This window comes from Macaca mulatta, chromosome 12 (assembly GCF_049350105.2).
Source record: "Macaca mulatta isolate MMU2019108-1 chromosome 12, T2T-MMU8v2.0, whole genome shotgun sequence".
Classification (NCBI taxonomy): domain Eukaryota; kingdom Metazoa; phylum Chordata; class Mammalia; order Primates; family Cercopithecidae; genus Macaca; species Macaca mulatta.
Genome location: NC_133417.1, coordinates 19,548,477 through 19,568,872, shown reverse-complemented (window position 1 = coordinate 19,568,872; position 20,396 = coordinate 19,548,477). Strand labels below are relative to the sequence as shown.

The window sequence follows — 20,396 nt, the reverse complement described above, 5'->3', positions numbered from 1 at the left end:
CCTGTCTCCAGCAGGCCTCAATCTTATTCACCTGTCCATCTTCCAGCCTGGTGCTCTGCCTCATCAAGTACCTCTTCCACTTGCCGTCCTCCTTGGCCCTTAAGTAAGATCTAGCTTTTAATGGCTCCTGTGCTGAAGTGTCTTTTCCTCCCCTGGAGCTCACACAGAACTTGCCGGGCCTCATTTCCTCTCTCACACTAGAGTCCCCTGAGCACACATCACCCCCACGACCAGACTACAGATTTCCAGATGGTGGCAGCCAGGACTTATACATAGGACATAGACATCCCAGGTTTTCAGGACAGCCCTGGTTTTGTATGATGTTACTCTTTTCACAAAGGCCATCTGTCAACAAAATACATTTTTTCAAAAACTTCATACAGCTTTTCTTTCAAATACCAAAGTTAGGTGGCATTGTTTGTTTTGGGGTTTGGCACAAAGTTACTTATTTGACTTACTTCTGGTGTCGTTGTAGGGTACCAACCATGGTGCTCTATTCGGCTTGTACAACTGACAACTGCTGGATGAATCTGCTTTTTTTTTTTTTTTTTTTTTTTTTTAATGAATCTGCTTTTTAAACTGCACTGGATAGGATATCACAACAGGACAATGGAGGTAAACCAAGAGATTCAGTAAGAGTCCTGGTTTATTTGCTAACACCAAACAACACTTACTCGACAATGTGCTTTAAATTCCTGTTCTTGACTTTTCAGATTTTCATTCATGGCTACAAGTGCTCTCAGGTTCTGTAGGATACTGAAGAGAAAAGACAAGAAAATGACATATGGCAGGCCATTATGATTTTATGAATCACAGCTAAAAGCAGGTCCGCAGCTAAAAAAGGACTCTTTTCAATTTCCTTTCTCAGCTCTAAGAGTGTCTCACGGATTCTGCACAAATGATAACGACTTCCATTTAACTGACATTATTTTTCATTTATAAACCCAAGACCATCATGCCGGATCCAAGAAAACATTACAGATTCCAGAATTAAAATGCCAACTATAGAAACATCAATGAGTTTCAACAGCACCAGATATATTTAATGATACCAATTATTCAACTGTATTCAGGGCACATACAGTATTGAAAACTATTTTTAAAATCCATTCTGAAGAGGATAACAAGTTACTTAAGGTCATTAAAAGCACAAATTTGACAATAAAAATATCAAATATCTGACACTGCTTTGCTCCATTTCATGAAACAAAGGTTTATAATTATAGAGTCAAATTACCTGTGGGGACTTTTTGGTAAAAATGTTCATCAAACAAGAACTGCTCATTCTGTGCCTGAAACTTTTTGATTTCAGTCTCATTCAAATAACCAGCTCCTGGGAGACCTTATACCACCCAAACAGTCTGAAGCTAAAAAGGTCAAATGTTAAGTGCTTTCTCTCCTCTAATGCTCTAATGACAATTCATTCTACATGGAAGAACAAACAACTACAGCAGCTGCGTCTTGACAGAAAAGACTGCACCTTTTCTACCAAGGAGGCATGAGCTGTTTAAAAACTTGTAACGACAGTGAACTCTAGGGAAGAGAATTGGGTGGCTGGGGACAGGAGTGTGATTTTTTACCACATGCCCTTCTTTGTACTAGGAAGGTATGACTATTTTGAAAAACAGAAAAACAAAAAACTATGCTGCTTCTGCACACAAGGGGTATTGGGAGAAAGGTGACTAACACAGGGCAGCCCAAGCACATCTCAGCATGACACAGTCACCACTTTCTGGATGAACAGTAAAATGATCTGACCTGCAGCGGCCAGACCAATAGCCTTTGGCTGCTTTGTTCTGTGTTTAAACAAATCCAGCCAACAAGTATCAGCAAAGTTACTTTCATCAAAGCAAAAGTGCATGCTGAAACCTCTTACCTTGGATCAGCTTTGGATTCTATCTTCTCAAGGGCTGCTTGCTCTTTGTCCAGTTTCTCACTGTAAGTCTTAAGCTGCAAGAGAGAATGGAGACATGGTTGCTGGAGCCTTGGTAGTATAGGTGAACAACTTCACCTTCTTTTTGTGAGGCAGATAATGACATTTTTTAAACAAGAAACTTAAACTCGGATTTTAATGCATAAAGTAGGTAATTACATCATACAACAGAATACTAAGCCAATATTTTTTAAAAAATGAAGTAGCTCTTTTACAATGATCTCTAGTATCTACTGTTTGGTGAAGAAAATACCGACTGTTTCTCCAAACCTACACCCTTTGTACTTTTTGAATTTTGTACCATGTGAATGTGTTACTTATTCAAAAATTAAAAAAAAAAGAAGTTTAAAAAAAGTTCCAAGATTTCTAGTTGAAAATAGTAGACTAAGCACAACTTGCAGCCACTCCTTCTTTTTTATTTTATTTATTTATTTATTTTTGAGACGGAGTCTCGCTGTCACCCAGGCTGCAGTGCGGTGGTGCGATATCGGCTCACTGCAAGCTCCGCCTCCTGGGTTCACGCCATTCTCCTGCCTCAGCCTCCTGAGTAGCTGGGATTACAGGCGCCCGCCACCACACCCGGCTCAGTCTTTGTATTTTTAGTAGAGATGGGGTTTCACCATGTTAGCCAGGATGGTCTCGATCTCCTGACCTCGTGATCCACCTGCCTCAGCCTCCCAAAGTGCTGGGATTACAGGCATGAGCCACAGCGCCCGGCCGCAGCCACCCCTTCTTGCCCTAAGACTCCCAACCATCCAGACTATTACATTAGAACACAAGAGTTTAACCTCACAGGTCAAAAAAGATGGTTAACAGACAGGAATGGCCTGAGGAGGAAGCTATGTGGAGTTAGCAGATGTAGGAAGGACTGGCGTGCAGTGTTGGGGATCTGCATTAGGAACAGCCACATAGGCTAGGCAATGAAACCTGACTGTCTTAAACCCAAGAGCTGGTGCTTAACTCTCAGAGGCAGGGCGGGGTCCTGCATAGTTGGTGATACCCAGCAGAAATGGGGAGTTCCCTGACCCAGAACATCAGTTACTACCTGCTGACCCCAGCCAACAGTAGGTAGATCCCTTCCAGAATAAACACAGGAAGTGGGCTGCATAAAATGGATGGATCTGCAGAGGTGGTAATCCGAAATTTTAAAATTAAAGATGAGCATATAACCAAGGATCACCAAACAGCTGCAGACAGACATAACCTTAAAAAAGATGTATCAATTCAACAAGCCAATTCGGATCTTAAGTGATAGTTATAGAGCACGCAAAACCAGATACAATTAATGTACTTAGACATAAAAGAATACTGCATGAAAACAATCACACACAGGAAATTAGAACTGTGATGGCTGAAATTACAGAGTGGAGGGGACAGCCAGTCTTCTGGCCTTCCTGAAGCAGTCATGAAGCCTCCCCCACGGGTGTCAGGCACCACTGCTGTCTGCGACCTTCCATGCCCTGCTCTGCTGTCCCCAGACTCACTGGAGAGACACAAGTCCTCCCTGCTTTTCAGTGCCACCAGGTTATCCTGGAAGCGCAGGTTTTGCTAAAGAGGTAAAATCTGGGAAGCCTGGAGTGAAAGGGTTCAGAGCGTTCATTCTGCTCACTACTCACCTTGATAGGTAAGGAGAACCAGGCCCAGAGGCGAAAGACATTACTTACAGGCTGACCAAATCAAGCTTCTTCAGAAGTTGCTCAGTACTAGGTTTTATATAGCTTTCCCATTTTTCCAGATGGGAATTAGTCTGATTGTCCTATTAGACAGTAAACTACCAAAGAGCGCTCTGATGCCAGGCTGCCTGTATTTGAATCCTGACCCCCGCTGCATGGCCTTTGGCAAGTTATTTAGCCTCTCTGCCTTAGCTTTCCCATCTGCAAAAAAGAATGATGACTGCAGGAATGATAGGCCCAGAGCAATGTTGGCTGCTGTTTTCATTTGAGGACAGTCTTATTACTGACTTAAATCACACCCTCCACCTTTCTATAACATGAAAAGGGCTCAACAAATACTTGATTTAGTGTTTAGTATAAAAAGCCCCTTTGTAAGTCACTGATAGTTGATATCCTAAGGCATATAAATGTCTTAGAAAATTGATATCAAGATATTTTCCCTTTAATCTCTTCCAGATTGTTATACAAAGACAGATCCAAGAACTAGCAAACTTCATGCCAGGGGCTCTGCAGCATTAAAAGTAATATCACAGAGGGTTCCCAACCCGCAGAGCTTGCCATCGAATCCATAAGGAACGCAGTCACAGAGCAGTGTAAAGGAAGCTGATCTGTCCAAAGGCAAGGCAGGCGTCTTTATGAACAATGAGAAAAAAATTATTCTAATTGCCATTCATGTGCCTGCTCTTTTGAAACATTCTGACAATAACTGAAGAGGTTAGTCCAGACCAGAATTGAAAAGCTTTGTCAGGTTGACATCAAGGTGGAAAATTAAGTGCTACATATTGCTACAGAAATAAGAATTTTAAATTGGTAAATGTCATGTGAATTGTAGAAAAGTAGGGAGACTGGGTTGGTTTCAGAGACCTCTTTGAAGATCCTAGCTTCCAAATCGTCCAGGAAGTACTAGGTAGGGACCTTGCAGCGAGGTCCTTCCATAGTACAGCTATAGTCCAAGCACCAAACTCAGAAGGAAGAGAGCTTTTCAAGTCTGGATGAGGATAGTTCTCTGTGGAAACCAAGCGACAGAAATATCTACACACTGCTCATGATAGAGGTGGCAGCAGAGGTGTCTGTTCAGCAATCAGAAGTGGGAAGTGAGCAGCGACAATGCTGATGTGAAGTAGCAGCACACTTGCAACCTAGACTACAGACTGAATCGCAGGGTTCAAATGCACTCCCAGTCCTCCTTCTCCTCCTGCAGCCCCTGCTCCATTCTGCCTAGGAGATTACTGGAAATTCTGAACAACAATTATATCACTCTGAGGTTCTCTCATCTCTCAAAAGACATCTCACTCTCAAGGAATTCAGGATCTTACAGCTGCTGTTTGAGAGGCAAGGGCTATTTACTGTGAGTGACATTCTGAGTTCCCGCCTGTGCCCCACCCAGCCTATCAGGCTCGCCTTCCTAGGAAGCCTTTACTGACCCTCACAGCCCACAGAGACCTCTCCCACCAGGACCGCTAAGGGTCTAGAATGTGGCAGTGTGAGCAAACTGATGGCATGGGTCACACACTACCACGTAACTGTCCCATGTCTCAAACTGACTGCCGTCTCTGAGAACAGGATTGTGTCTCCCATACACAGAATGATGAAACACGGCATTCCATTAGTGGTGCAGGTCAAAAACGATTCTTGACAAGGGCCCACGGAAGAAGGAAAATCTATCTGCTCACCTCTGTCAGCGTTTTCTTGGCTTCATTATATCTGGCTTGTAGGCTGGTGTGATTTGCTCGCAGCTGTAAATGAAAGATAAAAGACATATGCTCTCATTTGATCCTCATGACAACACAGATGTCAATTTCACAGATGAGAAAATGAAAGCTCAGAAAGATTTAAACTGAGCAAATGTGAAAATTTTAGAAGGGTTGCCAACAACAAATCAAGAAAAAAGCCTCATATTTAATTACCACCAAGTACACGTCAGCCAATGTACTACGAATTTTGCATAAATTATATCACTGAATCTTTACATTTAGTGAAAAAAGGCATTTTTCTTACTTTACAGACGAGGAAATAAATACTCATAGGGGTTAAGTTATTTGACTAAAGTCCCATAGCTGATAACTGATGAGGCCTAGATCCAAATTCAAGTCCCTCTGACTTTTCAGTGGGGCTACAATCAATGCAGTTCACCAACTTGCCTGTTAGCAGAATACAAACAGCATTTCAGCACTTGAGATTCTAGCATAAGACTGGTTGGCAAATGATGACACATAAAAGATAGGATTCAGGACTTCAACACTAAGAGAATGAAAATAAATTACTTTACCGTTCCAACTTACATAACTGTGAACTCACATCTTGAAAAAGTCGATTCCCTTTCTCTTGCTAAAACAATATATCCTAGTGTCTATCAACTTTTAGAAATTTGAAAACATTCCTTTAAATGCTCAAAAGGATTGTGTATTTTCACTTTTAAGAAGGATAAGAGGTACCATATGACCCAGCCATCTCATTACTGGGTATATACCCAAAGGATTATAAATCATGCTGCTATAAAGACACATGCACACGTATGTTCATTGCGGCACTATTCACAATAGCAAAGACTTGGAATCAACCCAAATGTCCATCAGTGACAGACTGGATTAAGAAAATGTGGCACATATACACCATGGAATACTATGCAGCCATAAAAAAGGATGAGTTTGTGTCCTTTGTAGGGACACGGATGCAGCTGGAAACCATCATTCTCAGCAAACTATCGCAAGAACAGAAAACCAAACACCGCATGTTCTCACTTATAGGTGGGAACTGAACAATGAGATCACTTGGACTCGGGAAGGGGAACGTCACACACCAGGGCCTATCATGGGGGGGGGAGGGGGAAGGGGGAGGGATTGCATTGGGAGTTATACCTGATGTAAAGGACGAGTTGATGGATGCAGCACACCAACATAGCACAAGTATACATATGTAACAAACCTGCACGTTATGCACATGTACCCTAGAACTTAAAATATAATAATAATAATAAAGAAAAAAAAAAGAAGGATAAGAGGCAGAAAACCACCTTCAAACTAGTTACTAACTGGGTTCAAGTTAACAATGAGAAATTTTAACCTATATCTCAATGCTTATTTCAAAGTAACATGCCCCATCCTTGGGCCTGTAAGCAGCTTATTAAGAATTATGTCGCCATCAGAAATCATTACTCCCATCTAGTTACTAGTCTTCATGACTGATATATGGTTATAATTCCAATAAGGCCTATCAAGAAGCCAACTCAAGCCGAGAGCAAAGTGATAAAGGAGAGAGAAGCAGGTGGGTTCTGGTGCCTCCCTTTTCAAAGACAGCCATCTGTGCAACAACAACTTTTATTAACCTGTTTGTGTAACTGGTAGATAAGGGTACTTTGGGAAAAAGTTTAGTTGTCTCTTGAAATCCCAGCGTTTTAACTGTTGATGCTTTCTATGGTCTAAATGTCAGTGTCTGCCCCAAATTTGCATCTTAGAACCTAATACCCAATATGACAGTTTCAAGAGGTGGGATCTTTGGGAAGTGATTAAGTCATGAGGGCTCCAGCCTTGTGAATGAGAAGAGTGCCCTTACAAAAGAGGCTCAGCCTGGGCAACAGAGTCAGACTCTGCTGACTCAACCAAAAAAATAAAAGAAATTAGTCAGGCATGGTGGTGTTCCTGTGGTCCCAACTATGTGGGAGATTGAGGCAAAAGGATTGCTTCATCCCAGGAGGTTGAGGCTGCAGTGAGTTATGATCATGCCACTGGACTCTAGCTTGGATGATGGAGTGAGACCCTGTCTCAAAAAAATGAAAATATAAGAGGCTTGAGTGGGCTCCCTTGCCTCCTTCCACCATGTGAGGAAGCAGCAACAAGGCATCATCTATGGACATCAGACATCAGATCTGTTGGTGCCTCGATCTTGGACTTCCCAACCTTCACAACTATAAGCAACAAATTTCTGTAGTTTATAAATTATCATGTCTAAGGTATTTTGATAGAGCAGCCCAAATGGACTAAGACAAGGCTCTAGGAAAGGTCCCCGGGATCTTCTCACCTGCTTCACCCACGTTCTTGTGTAGCCTCTCACCCCTGCACCCACCTACTCATCTGACAGTTACCCAATGCTCTGCTCAAATGAGGTGTATGGGAGAAAGAAAAGAACATGACATTGTAACTGTGAGATCAAAATATGAGAAGAGATGGGGCAGAGATAGGCCCAAGGAAAGAGTCAGCTCCCTCACCAGGGGGTTCAGGAAACCTTCACTGACAAAGACTTACCTTAGATGGATCATGGCAGGGAAGTAAGAGCTTTCTAAGAAGAAAAGGCTCATCTCTTTTCTTTAATTAATTTAACTAACAAGAGCTCTCTTTAATTCTTCATCTGACCATCCTTTCTTACATAGGAAGTGTCCCAGTAGCTTAGCTTGGTTTTTATCTTGCTGAAGTCCTCCAGGATTCTCTTACCTCTATTTTCTTCTTCATCACTAATCCCTACACTTACCCTAAAAATTCAGCTGCTGGTTACCACCACCTCTCTGGATTTCTCTTTCTTTCATCACTCTCAGGTTTCTTCTTAGCTACCTACCAGTTTCACTCCATTTTAATTCCTTTGTAGCATATTCCCTTATTGGACCATGATACAGTTTGGCTGAGTCCCCACCCAAATCTCATCTTGAATTGTAGTTCCCATAATCCCCACATGTCATGGGACGGATAAGGTGGAGATAACTGGATGATGGGGACGGTTTACCCCATGGTGTTCTCATGACAGTGAGTTCTCATGAGAACTGATGGTTTTGTAAGCATCTGGCATTTCCCCTGCTTGTACTTCTCCTTCAAGCCATCATGTGAAGAAGGACATGTTTGTTTCCCCTTCCGCCATGATCGTAAGTTTCCTGAGGTCTCCCCACCCATGCAGAACTGTGAGTCAATTAAACCTCTTTCCTTTATAAATTACCCAGTCTCAGGTATGTCTTTATTAGCAGGGTGAGAATAGACTAATATTTCCTTATTTGTAAAGTGAGGATAATAACAGTACCTCCCCTTCATTAAGGATGTTGTGTGAACTGAGTTAATTTTGCAAAGCGCTTAGTAATTAGTAAGCAATAACAAAGCACTTATTAGGCATTACTGTTACTGACAGAGAGATGTCTGTGATAGAATACATGAAATAAAAACTCAATTTTGTAACCATACAACTCACTCTCAAGGTGAGGGCATACATGTTTGTAAAAGCCTAAAAAAGGATGCATCTCAGATGCTTTCTGCCTGTATGACTTTGTAAAACAGGTTGTGGGGTTTAGAGTTTGGAATCCCTCACATACCACAGGTAGAAGTATAAATTGATAAAATAATTGATGAATAACTTGATAGTTTCTAGCAAAATAAAAAATGCATTTTTTGACAACTTAGGGGACAAGTTAAATAATGTTATATATATACTATGTCACACTATCCAGTCAGTAAAAAGAATGAGGTAGATTCATATGCTTACATTTTGGTTCTACCACTAACAAGCTATGTGACTACAGACAGCCTGCTTAATTTCTCTGTGTCTCAGTATCCTTATTTGTAAAGTGAGGAAAAAACAGTACCTCCCCTTCATAGGGATGCTGTGAGAACTGAGTGAGTTAATTTTGTAAAGCACATAATAATTACTAAGCAATAACAAAGCACTTATTAGCAATTACTATTACTGACAGAGAGATGTCTGTGATAGAATAAGTGAAATAAAATCCCCCATTCTGTAACCATACAACTCACTCTCCCCAGGTGAAGGGGCATACATGTTTGCAAAGGCAACACAGCAGACACAAATAGTAGCTTGCTGTATTTATTCTTATCTTTATATACTTCTATACTATTTAATTTATATTGAGCTTATCCCTGTAATTTAAAAAAAGCACTTGAAACATTTGAAAACTGACAGAAACAAAAGGAAAATGTGTTTAGTATATCTGCACACACACAAAAACATGGAACACAAACTGAGCAAGTCTCTTCCCTTCCTACCTCATTTTCCTCATCCAGTTGGGATAGCTACATGGCCAGGGATTATTGCATGTGCTGGTCATCATCTTTAATTACATTAAACGTAGCAATAATGATTGTTGTCTTTTAATGACAGCCTGCTATATGTTAAGCAGTATGCATGGAAAGTAACAGGCTCTGGGTAAAAGTGTTTTGAATCAACTGCAAAACAGACTCAAGAGTCAGGGAGGATTGCCCTGTCAGCTGGACCAAGAATGTGCCAAGACTGCCCTTTGTGTTGAGGCTTAGCATTGCTTCTCCCCAGGTTTAGACAGAAGGTAGAAGCAAATATTCATTCCTGCTGGGATACTCTGGCTCCTGGAGTTCACAGTAACCTGACAACTATCTTCTCTCAGAGATATACTATAATAAGGAAGCCTCATCCTTGACTCCTTCTGATTCTGTGATGAGTTCTTTTTGAACTATTCTTATCACTAGCAGGGGTCAGGAGTAGAAATGATACTGAGTTGAGAACTCATTAAGATGTCTAAACAAATAACTGAACAGAAACCAAATCGTAGGCTCTCTTTTCATCCTTCTTTGATCCAGAGCATCTAGCAAAACCAACCTATTGTTTGTTCAGCTATGGGAGAACAAATTCTAACAGAACAGATTCAAACAAAGAAATGATTGAGCAGGACCATTTGATAAGTTCATACCTTTTAAATATGTGGGACTTGAAAGAATAAAAACAAGCTCAAAATGCAACTTGTACCCAGTTTTTTTTTTTTTTTGAGATGGAGTTTTGCTCTTGTTGTCCAGGCTGGAGTGCAACGGCATGATCTCAGCTCACCACAACCTTCACCTCTCGGTTTCAAGCGATTCTCCTGCCTCAGCCTTCTGAGTAGCTGGGATTATAAGCAGGCCCACCATGCCAAGCTAATTTTGTATTTTTAGTAGAGACAGGTATTCTCCATGTTGGTTAGGCTGGTCTTGAACTCCCGACCTCAGGTGAACTTCCCTTCCTCAGCCTTCCAAAGTGCTGGGATTACAGGTGTGAGCCACCGCGCCCGGCTCATATTCATTCTCTTAATCTTCTACTACGTATATTCTTCTAATCTAATCTATTGCTAATGCAACTGAAGTACATAACTTTTTATTGTCCAATGACTGTTCCTGAGTCAAACTTCCCAGCTTCCTCTTAGGTCTACTTTTCAGGGCAAATATATGAAGGTCTTTCCAAAACAGTCTCATATCACCAGGTATTACAGAACACCATCTCCTACAGTTCTTTTAAAAATGATCAAGTTTCCTCCATTTCCCTGCCATCAGTAGTAGCAGTCCATGTCTGGACTACTGCATCAGCCTCCTATCTGTTCTCCCTGAATTCCTTCTCACCCAAGTCCAGTTAATTCATGCTCCTGCAGCAAACAGAATGGTCTTTACAATATGCAATTCTGATCATGCCACTCCCCTATTTAAACCCTTCGATGGCTTCCGTTGTCCTTAACATGGCCTGGATGGTCCTCTTGATCAGACACTGCCAACCAACTGTCTCATTCATGACTCTCTGGCCACAAAACAGACTGGCCAAGACCCTTCCTCCTCTGGTCGTTGTTCATGTTGTTCTATACGTCGATATAGCCCATACAGACTTCCTGCCTGGAAATGCCCACTCATCTTTCCAGTCTCAGAACTCTGTGACCTGAGGCTAGGTCAGGTCTCCCTATCAGTCACTCTCCCAGCTTCCTAGATTTCTCCTTCAAGCACTTAACACACCTGTAATTAAATGACAATGAGTGTGATGACTTCTCATTAGACCTTAAGATCCTTGACAGCAAGGATCATAACTTGGTCTTCATTCATCCCAATAGCTTAGTTCAGTGCCTAGCACATAGTAGTGCTCGGGAAATATTTGTGAACTAATGCTATTTATTCTTGCCCTGTGATCTTTTCCTATGATAGAAGTTAGCAAATTTTTTCTGCAAAGGGCTGGTAGTAAATATTTTAGGTTTTGTAGGTCTTATGGTCTTCTGCAACTACTCAACTCTGCCACCGTAGCCTGAAAGCAGCCACAGAAAATACGTAAACAAATGGATGTGCATATGTTGTAATAAAGCTTTATTTACAAAAACAGGTGGCAACTGGATTGGCCCAAGCACCACAGTATGCCAACCCCCATTCTGGAATCTCCTTTAAGCAATCTACTATGAAGATCTTGAATAAACTTATGAAAAGAAAACACTGACCTCTTCAAGATGTTTGGTCTTTTGTACAATCTGCTTGTTCAAGGAAATGACTTTCCGACGATGTAGCTGGGAGGTTCCTAATTTTTCTGGACTTTCTTCAGTTGATAGCTCAGACTGCTGTGGAAAAAAAGGGATGGCAAATCCAAAGGATTTAATTAGTTCACCTTGGTTCACGTAATCAAGCTCTGTTGAATGTGGGCAAAGCACTGTTGGGCAGCCAGTCACACAAAGCCAGGGCATTTACAGGGGCCTGTTCAAAATCTGGCGTAGAGAAGAGATTCTGACACAATGACCAAAATCCCTATCAACAGAACCTGCATTCTGGGCCAAGGGAACAGCATGTGTAAAAAAGTACAGGGACGTAACTGTGGTTATATCAATATCATACAGGCAATAGGTATTATCAAAAAGTCTTAAATAGGGGAATAACACGGCCAAGGTAATATCTTCACAGGACCATTCTGGAGTTATTAAGAATAATGAATTGATTCACTGTGAGTGAAGCATTATAAGCATATGGTTAAAAAGTCTAGTCATTCAGCAGCACTTATAATGAAGAGTCTCCCAACACATTTTCCATCAGTTGGCCCACCCCAATTTAATCATTTCCTATTTCTGATGTTCTGGAGTTGACAGGGGATTGACTGGAAAGGGATTAAAGGTGCTGACAGAGGTCATGTAGGAAAAGTTCTGCAACTATATAAGGGAGGAGGCGGGTGGAGAAGGATCCTCAGGACCAGGAGTGAGTGGAGAGAGATCTCTAAACAAGATGATGAGGTGAATGTGACAACATTTTCCAGGAGGGCAAATGGCCATTCCTCAAAAACCACACAAAGAAGCAAGCAGCTTAGTATAGATACTGAATAGAAACACCTGCCTCAAGACTCCTGCGAGCAGCCCTAGGAAAAAGAAATTAAAAGGTAGACCTTTTTGCGAAAAGTGCAATTATAATACTTCTTGGGTGATTATAGATAGTTTTATTAAACAGTCAAGCACCAACGATAAAACATCTCCTTTCTTATAGTAAGTACCCCAATTCCAAGCTAATCATTGATTACATATTAGCATCAGAGCAATGATATCACAAGTCAAATAACATCTGGAAGATTTCACTGTATAATCATGAGAATGAGAGTGAAAAGGCAAATAACATCTTAGTATTATTATGAAAAGGTATTTGGCCTCTGAGACCTTCTGACAGGGTTTTAAGGGAGCAACAAAAACTATCTGGATATTCAACTTTCCCTGCATGTTTTAACAGTGATTCTAGGCTTGAAAGTTTGAGATATTTACCCACAGGAAAAAGAAATGGGAAAGTGAAAAGGAGGAGAAATTGGATGGCCATAACCATTTATTCTGGTTAAGGATTTCTCTGAATAATTCAGCAGTATTATTAATGGAAGATGAGCTCTTCTGCTACTTAACAACTTTGGAGTTACAAAACAACCAGCAGGATATAGCTGCATAAAATGGTAAGAAACATCATTTTCTATCTCATGGGATGGTAGGCCATTAAGGAAACGGAAAAACTGAGCATTTAATATTACAACACATTTAGCCTTGAAACCTGGGACTATGTAAAATGTCAATATTATTTTAGCTTTCAGGATTTCTGGGAATTGGAATTAACTTTTTAAAATTAATTTTGGACACAACAAGATATTCACAACTTGTAGTACAGACAAGGACAAACTATTTCTGAAAATCATTTGAGAGTATTAAAAAAGCGTGGCAGAAGAGACCACCCCTACTCTAAATCACTTACCAGAAACAGAATTACAATAAACTGTATCTCCTCTACTTTGACTGGATGACCTGAACTATGCTATTAATTTGGCCACTTTTGTATGTTATGTATTTAATAGCTTTTTATATAGCTAATTTTAGCTTTGAGTTTTAATATCCAGGTTAGATTCCTTGACTGTAACTTCCAAAGTGTTATAAGCATATTCTCAGAGCATTGTGCTTTACTAGCCAAATTACATAAGCCTTCTGTTCGTGCTTTTCTGATATCGGAAACAGAACTAATTTCCCATACAGTATGTCTCTAGGTGTGATGTCAGGATTATGCTTGAGTATCCTGACCTCCTCCAGATGCCTGTCAGGCTTCGAGACAGACTTGGGCAGGCAGGCTCCAGTGGACTCACGTAGCACTCACCTTCCAGACTTCCTCCGGTGTGAGGGGGCTGAGTAAACTCATTCAATTCTGTTCTGCAGCTTTGACATGGATTGGGTAATGCCTGACTCTTAGCAAGCTTTCTTGCTCATAAACTGCTTTTATGGCCAAAGTCCTAAGAAAATAAAAATTGCATTCCCCCACCCAGCTTCCATGCTCTCGTATTCGTGTATGGGGCACACATACAGCTTTGTTTTAAAACTATGACCTTCAAACTTCACTCACAAGAGTTCTTCTTGCAGGAAAACCAGCAGCTATCTTGATATGTGGAAAGATTATTTCCAAGATAGCTATCTATCTAAGTCTCAATTTTGAGCCATATGCTCTCTCAAAACCCTGTCAGAAGGTCTCAGAGGCTAAATACCTTTTCATAATAATGCTAAGATGTTATTTGCCTTTTCACTCTCATTCTCATGATTATACAGTGAAATCTTCCAGATGTTATATGACATGTGATATCATTGCTCTGATGCTAATATGTAATGTGCTCATTATTATTTGTAAGTGAATACATAAGCTATTGGATATGAATACATCAATTATTATAAATGAATATATAAGCTACTGTAAATGAATTAAAATACATAAGCTATTGAGTCCTTAGTTGTTTTTAAGAGTCTTTAACTGGGTCCTGAAAGTATTATAAAATGTTGAGAGCTGCTACCTTAATCTAAGGAGCCTGGTTCACTTGGAATCCAACCATGGACTGGGACAGTCAATGGAGTGGGCTCACCAAGTGGCCAGCCATCATTTATACAACACTGAGAGGGAAAAGTTCTTTCTGATTCTACTCTTTTACTAGACCCGTGATTCAGACAAGCATACAAACAGAGAGAAAATGCTGGTAATGCACAGAAAAAAATCTTGAAGTCTCTACATGTACCTCTATCATGTTATAATAGTACATGTTCCAAGGAAACATGGGCTTTCAAAAATGCTCTCCCTTATTGGTAGGTAATAATTCTTAGTGCTGTGTGGAGTCCTGTAAATGTGCATTTACTGGTGCACAGTACATATAAACTTGTAAGTTCCTGTGTTTGCCTTTGAGTCTAGAGACAGTGCTATGGGAAGCTGCTTAATGTTTAATGGGAAGTTATTTTTAGTCAGATAAAACAGTTATTATTGAGCTGGAATAAGAGTTCCTGACCTAGTAAATAGAAAGCTGACTGCTCTGTTTTTCAAACACACTTTTTATCAAGCAATCTAAATTTTTTGTTTCTCAAAGCCAAGAGAACTCAGACTGATGAAGACAGGAAAAGGTCCACAAACCAGCAGGTCTCATCTAATGGTTCATTCACTGAGAGACACGATGAGGAAGAAAACTAGATGACCAAGGTGGATTTTGAATGATGAGACAAAGTCAGATAGAAGAAGAGGAAAACGGGCTTTATACTAAGTCCTTGACAGAAAAAATTTAAATCCTAGAGCATCTTAACAGATTTCTGCTTCCAAAATGCAACATCTGTCAAAGAACATCAACCATCTACAAATATTCCATTTGTGTTTACATTGCAGTGAGGGCTAAAGTGCCAATCTAATTTGTTCAACATGTTCAGATTAAGAACGTGCTTTCAAAGCCACATGGTGGATTAAGATGACTTCTAGTGTAAATTCAGTGTTTTCTAATAACTGACAGATATTCACAACTTCTGTTTTTAGAGGAAACAGATTTAAATGTCACTGAATAATATTAGTCTAGTTCAAAATGGTAAATTCCCAAGAGAAGCAAAAAATGATTACTTTAGCTAAAACTATATACTTTTATAATTGAAAGAGACCCAAAAGGTTATTTACACATCAACCTTCTAATACAGGGTTCTCTCCTATATCATCTCCCTACCCCACCAAAAGATGGTCACTAAGCTGACAACAATAAAGTATTCCTATCTTACAAGGTACCAGGAGTTCTCTACACTAAATAGATGGAATTCAGTTTTTGGCACCCTGACTGACCAATTAAAGACAAGTAGGCTGGGTGCAATGGCTCACACCTGTAATCCCAGCACCTCTGGAGGCCAAGGTGAGTGGATCACTTGGGTCAGGAGTTCAAGACCAGCCTAGCCAACATGGGGAAACCCCATCTCTACTAAAAATACAAAAATTAGCCGGGCATAGTGGCATGCACCTGTAATCCCAGCTACTTGGGAGGCTGAGACATGAGAATTGCTTGAACCCAGGAAGGGGAGGTTGCAGTGAGCCGAGGTCACACCACTACACTCCAGCCTGGGCGGCAAAGTGAGACTCTGTCTCAAATAAATAAATAAAGACAAGTAAACAGACTATGTGAAATATTTATTTTAAAATGTTTTTAAATCTAAGAACTAGCAAGAATGTTAAATTTCAGAAGGCCAAAAAGTAACTGAAAGTGGGAATCCAGGAATGTATGTGTACCTACTGAAGTTGGCTTTTTTTCCTAAGGGTATGTGCCCAAACCTGATGATCACAAGCTTTGATTTTTACAATTCAGTAACAACTTTTTACCACATAAATCTTGATACAGCTATAAGAGGGAAAAAATCCACAATGAGATTCTGTAACAACAGATTGGATCTCCTGCAGTTCTGTAATCCTAATTCACACAATACTTTGGTCCAAAAATCCCACAAGTAAGGACAAGGTATAAAATGGACTTGGGCTGACGTATCCCCAGGTGGTTGGCAGAAGCAAAAGCAGATCTTCCCTGAAAGAACAGAGCTTCAATCCTAGGCCTCAAATAGTTACTACAGATAAATTTCCATGGAATATGGGGCTCACAGTCAAATATCAAAAGCACACAAGAAGTCAAACTACCATAAACAAATGCCAGCAAAAACAGACAGCACAACTGTATCTGTAAAGACTTATTCAAATACCCCCTTCCAATGCACACACAACATATACATAAAAGCATGGCCATTCCCCACTAAAGCAACAGATTAAATCTAATCACTCTTTCAGATAACAGTTCAACTAAGTGTCCACAGCTCTTCCACCTGTCCTTTCTATAACAAGATGCTGACACCTCTCACCACATTGGCTGTTATCCTAGTTTGTAAGTGAACTTCTGAAGCACTCCTGATGACGTGTGACCACTGCAGATAGGAGGGGATCATCCACTTTCCTTGATCTACATTCAGCTTCCAAAAATGAAACTCAATACATGAAGGCTCTTTTCAATATTTTTAAAACCCACTAATGAAATTCCATGAATTTCAAAAACCCATAGTTATGTAACCTTGCTGAGTCTAAGGTTTTGCTTTGGGTCCCACGGTGAGTAATGCAGTGTGCCTGCTCAGAATGCACTTAACATTTAGGAGGTGTGAACAAAAATCCAAAACCTCCCCTTTAATCCCCGTACACTACTGTCAGGTCAGATGGCATCCTCACCAAATTGTGAATTGGTACAACTCACTTTTCTGAAATTCAACAGTTTACATTTTTCTTAAGTGATGTTCCAGTTATCTTTGCAAGTGATGCTCAAATCTGGCAAGGCTAAAGCCCAAGTCCTTATGCAAATTAATAAGGACTCTGAAATGTACAAGTTGTGCTGTGTGGCTTGAGACCATTTTACCAGGTTGACAATTCATTAGTTGATACCATTCTCTTTGCAGTTAGGTATTGTATACTAACTATGCAACAGTCACTCCGAATTCAGGAAATCTTAGAGCTGTTCGTAAACACAAACATATTTAGCATTGTTCTCTCCAGATTTACAGGGTTCCTTACTCTCTTAACTCTGATTAAAATTTTACATCTCTCTCCCCACCTTCCTTGGCTTATTTCAGCTAATCTTTACTCAGATCTTACCGGTGCTATGCTCTGGGGAAGGGGGAAAAGACAAAGACCGTACCTCTGGCCCTTCATAATCTAGCCAGACAAAACTGGCTAATTCATAAGTAAAGGTGTTGCATCCTCTGCATTCTCCTCAATGCCTAACTTGTGTCACAGAGGAAAAGAGTTTTGAAAGCTGCTGTTGTTCCTTCCTCTCCCTCTCTTCCTTTCTTCCTTCCTTCGGCAAATGTCTGTGAAAACCCAACTGTGTTGGGCACTGAGAGTACACTACAATCCCAGCCCTCCTGGAAAGCAAACATTCTAGGCCTGGGAGATGGGCAAACAGACAAATGAAACGGTGCTTGAGGGAAGTGCTATGAAGGAGATAAAGAGTTGATCTCTACAACATCACAGAAGAGCCTCTTTTAATAAGTAGAATCTGATTTTTTTTTTTTTTTTTTTTTTTTTTTAGAGACAGGATCTCACTCTGTTGCCCAGGTTCGAATGCAGTAGCATGATCATAGCTCACTGCAACCTCAAACTCCTGAGCTCAAGCAATCCTCCTGCCTCTGCTTCCCAAGGAGCTGGGACTGGAGGTACATGCCACTACACCCAGGTAATTTAAAAAAAATATTTTGTAGAGATAGGGGTCTCACTATGTTGCCCAGTCTGGTCTCAAACTCCTGGCCTCAAGCTATCCTCTCACGTCAGGTTCCTAAAATGCCTGGATTACAGGCGTGAGCCTCTGTGCCTGACCCAGAATCATGGCTAATGGCTATGAGGTGAGTCTCCCCAAAGTCTTCAAGTGATTCATTATCTTCTACTGAGTATTTATTATGAATGAGGCAACAGGAATACAAAGATAAAAAATGAAATATTGGCCCTCTAATACTTTAGAGGTTAGGAATATGATTTATGCAACACCTATTATGTTATGTGAAGAAAGAGTATCCAGAATGAAGGGGTTTAAAAATCTACCTAGGCCCCTACCCCTCCTGATTCCAACCTGGGTTTTTATATCTGTGGCCACAATAGGAGGTTTCCAAGAGAGCCACACCCTCACCCCTTTCCTGCCCCATACTACACTTCTCCCCAACTCCACAAACCAATGGTGCTAGCAAGTGGTAACATTTTTTGAGTTGGGGCAGGATGATAGGATTGGAAACACTCATATCTAAGGGTATCAGAAATCACACAGGTGCCAGATCAGGTGTGATTTTCTAACAAAGCAGTCAGGGTCCCCTGGCTGCTGAGCTTACTGTGACTTTCTGGCCCAGGCAATGTCCCTGGGCTGTGGTATCTTCACTCAGTCCTAAGCCCTTCCCTTTTCCATTTCTCACCCCGTGGTATGATTTTAAAAGTCACCCATTCTGCCTGGTTATTATCAGGCAAAAACAGTTCAATATCAACTATGCCAACCACTTTTCTTTGGGCAGATACTGTCACTTCAAATGATAACACAAACTAAGTAGCATCTGGCAGCCTCTTTATAGGCACACGAATTGTATCATTCTGTAATTTATGTTTTCACAGGTTGACTGACTCCTTACTGGAAGCCCCTCAGGGCTGCAACCCTGACTCACGCGTAACGCAATCCCTGCCCCCTACACCTGACACTGCCTGGATGTAGGATCTACTCAATAGTTGTTTGCTGAAAGAAGAAATATATCTAATCACTCTTTCACATGACAGTGATTATGAGGTCAATTCCATCAGTTCTCTGGCAGAAAAAAAAACAAGCTGAAGACTTAAAATATAAAAAAACTGTGCTAATTTAAAAATATATTTTCGTAAGACTTCATACATTTGGAAAAAGTGTAAGGGTTACAAACCCAGGGTAGATAAATAACAACATGAAGGAAGGCAACTACTAAGAGGACAGAGGATATATTAACAACAGATACTTTAGGGGCAATTCCTTCCAACTTTGTTAAATATATTTCCTAAGGGACTAGTGGAAACGAAGGCCTTATGGGGATGCTAGCCACTGTGTGCAGCCCCCCATCTGTTGGTAGAAAAGCAATCCCTGTCTCCTACTCTCTCTAGTTCAGAGGGGCTGCCAATCACACCCAACTCCTGGCAATAATGGGCCTGGGGAGAAATCTGTGACCTAAGCCATGACCAACAGAGGAGAGTCCTTCCTTAGGATTTTATATACTGATGGAGGGAGGGGGCAGTAAGACAGAAACTGTCTATAGCCAGGCCTCCAAGGTGATGAGGCCGAGAGAGAGACAAAGCAAAGGTAAAGGGATATGGCAGGGCCACTTGAGTCCCTCTAAAGACTTCCAGTTCTGAGAGCTGATAAAGGTTCCCTTTTGCTTACAGCAGCATGCTGGGTAGAATTCCTATTACTTGCACCCAAAAGGCTTACAAGGCACAGGGTCCAAGTGAGTGAGTGACAGAACTAAAGAGGCAGTCTTCTCTGCTGACTGCATCATAAAGTGGAATAAGAATCATCATGATAGATGGGGACAAGATCTGCTCTAATCAAATGTGGCTGTCTGCTTTTTCTAGAAGAGACCCTTTCCTTGTGTTTTTTCATAAGTACATCCTTGACCATACCCAAGCTCTAATTATCTGGCGAGATTCCCCAGCTGCTCTGGAAAGATATGACTTCAAGACAGAACAAAGGCTTCTGACTAACTGCCAGAGAATGATCCTCAAAATCAAAAGGTCAGAGGC

General features: G+C 40.8%; 1 protein-coding gene across 8 annotated transcripts in view; it reads right to left on the bottom strand.

Moving 5' to 3' along the window:
• Positions 1–20,396, bottom strand: part of CCDC93 (coiled-coil domain containing 93) — a 90,727-nt gene that overhangs the window by 22,261 nt on the left and 48,070 nt on the right. For 4 of the 8 annotated variants that reach the window (XM_077956861.1, XM_077956862.1, XM_015109942.3 and 1 more), the window contains 4 exons: positions 11,789–11,905; positions 5,280–5,342; positions 1,877–1,950; positions 675–756 (listed from right to left, as the gene is read on the bottom strand). In XM_077956861.1, coding sequence (XP_077812987.1) covers positions 675–756; positions 1,877–1,950; positions 5,280–5,342; positions 11,789–11,905 — 336 coding nt within the window. The remainder of the gene's footprint in view (positions 1–674; positions 757–1,876; positions 1,951–5,279; positions 5,343–11,788; positions 11,906–20,396) is intronic. The other 4 variants (XM_077956863.1, XM_077956864.1, XM_077956866.1 and 1 more) reach the window with 1 other exon arrangement.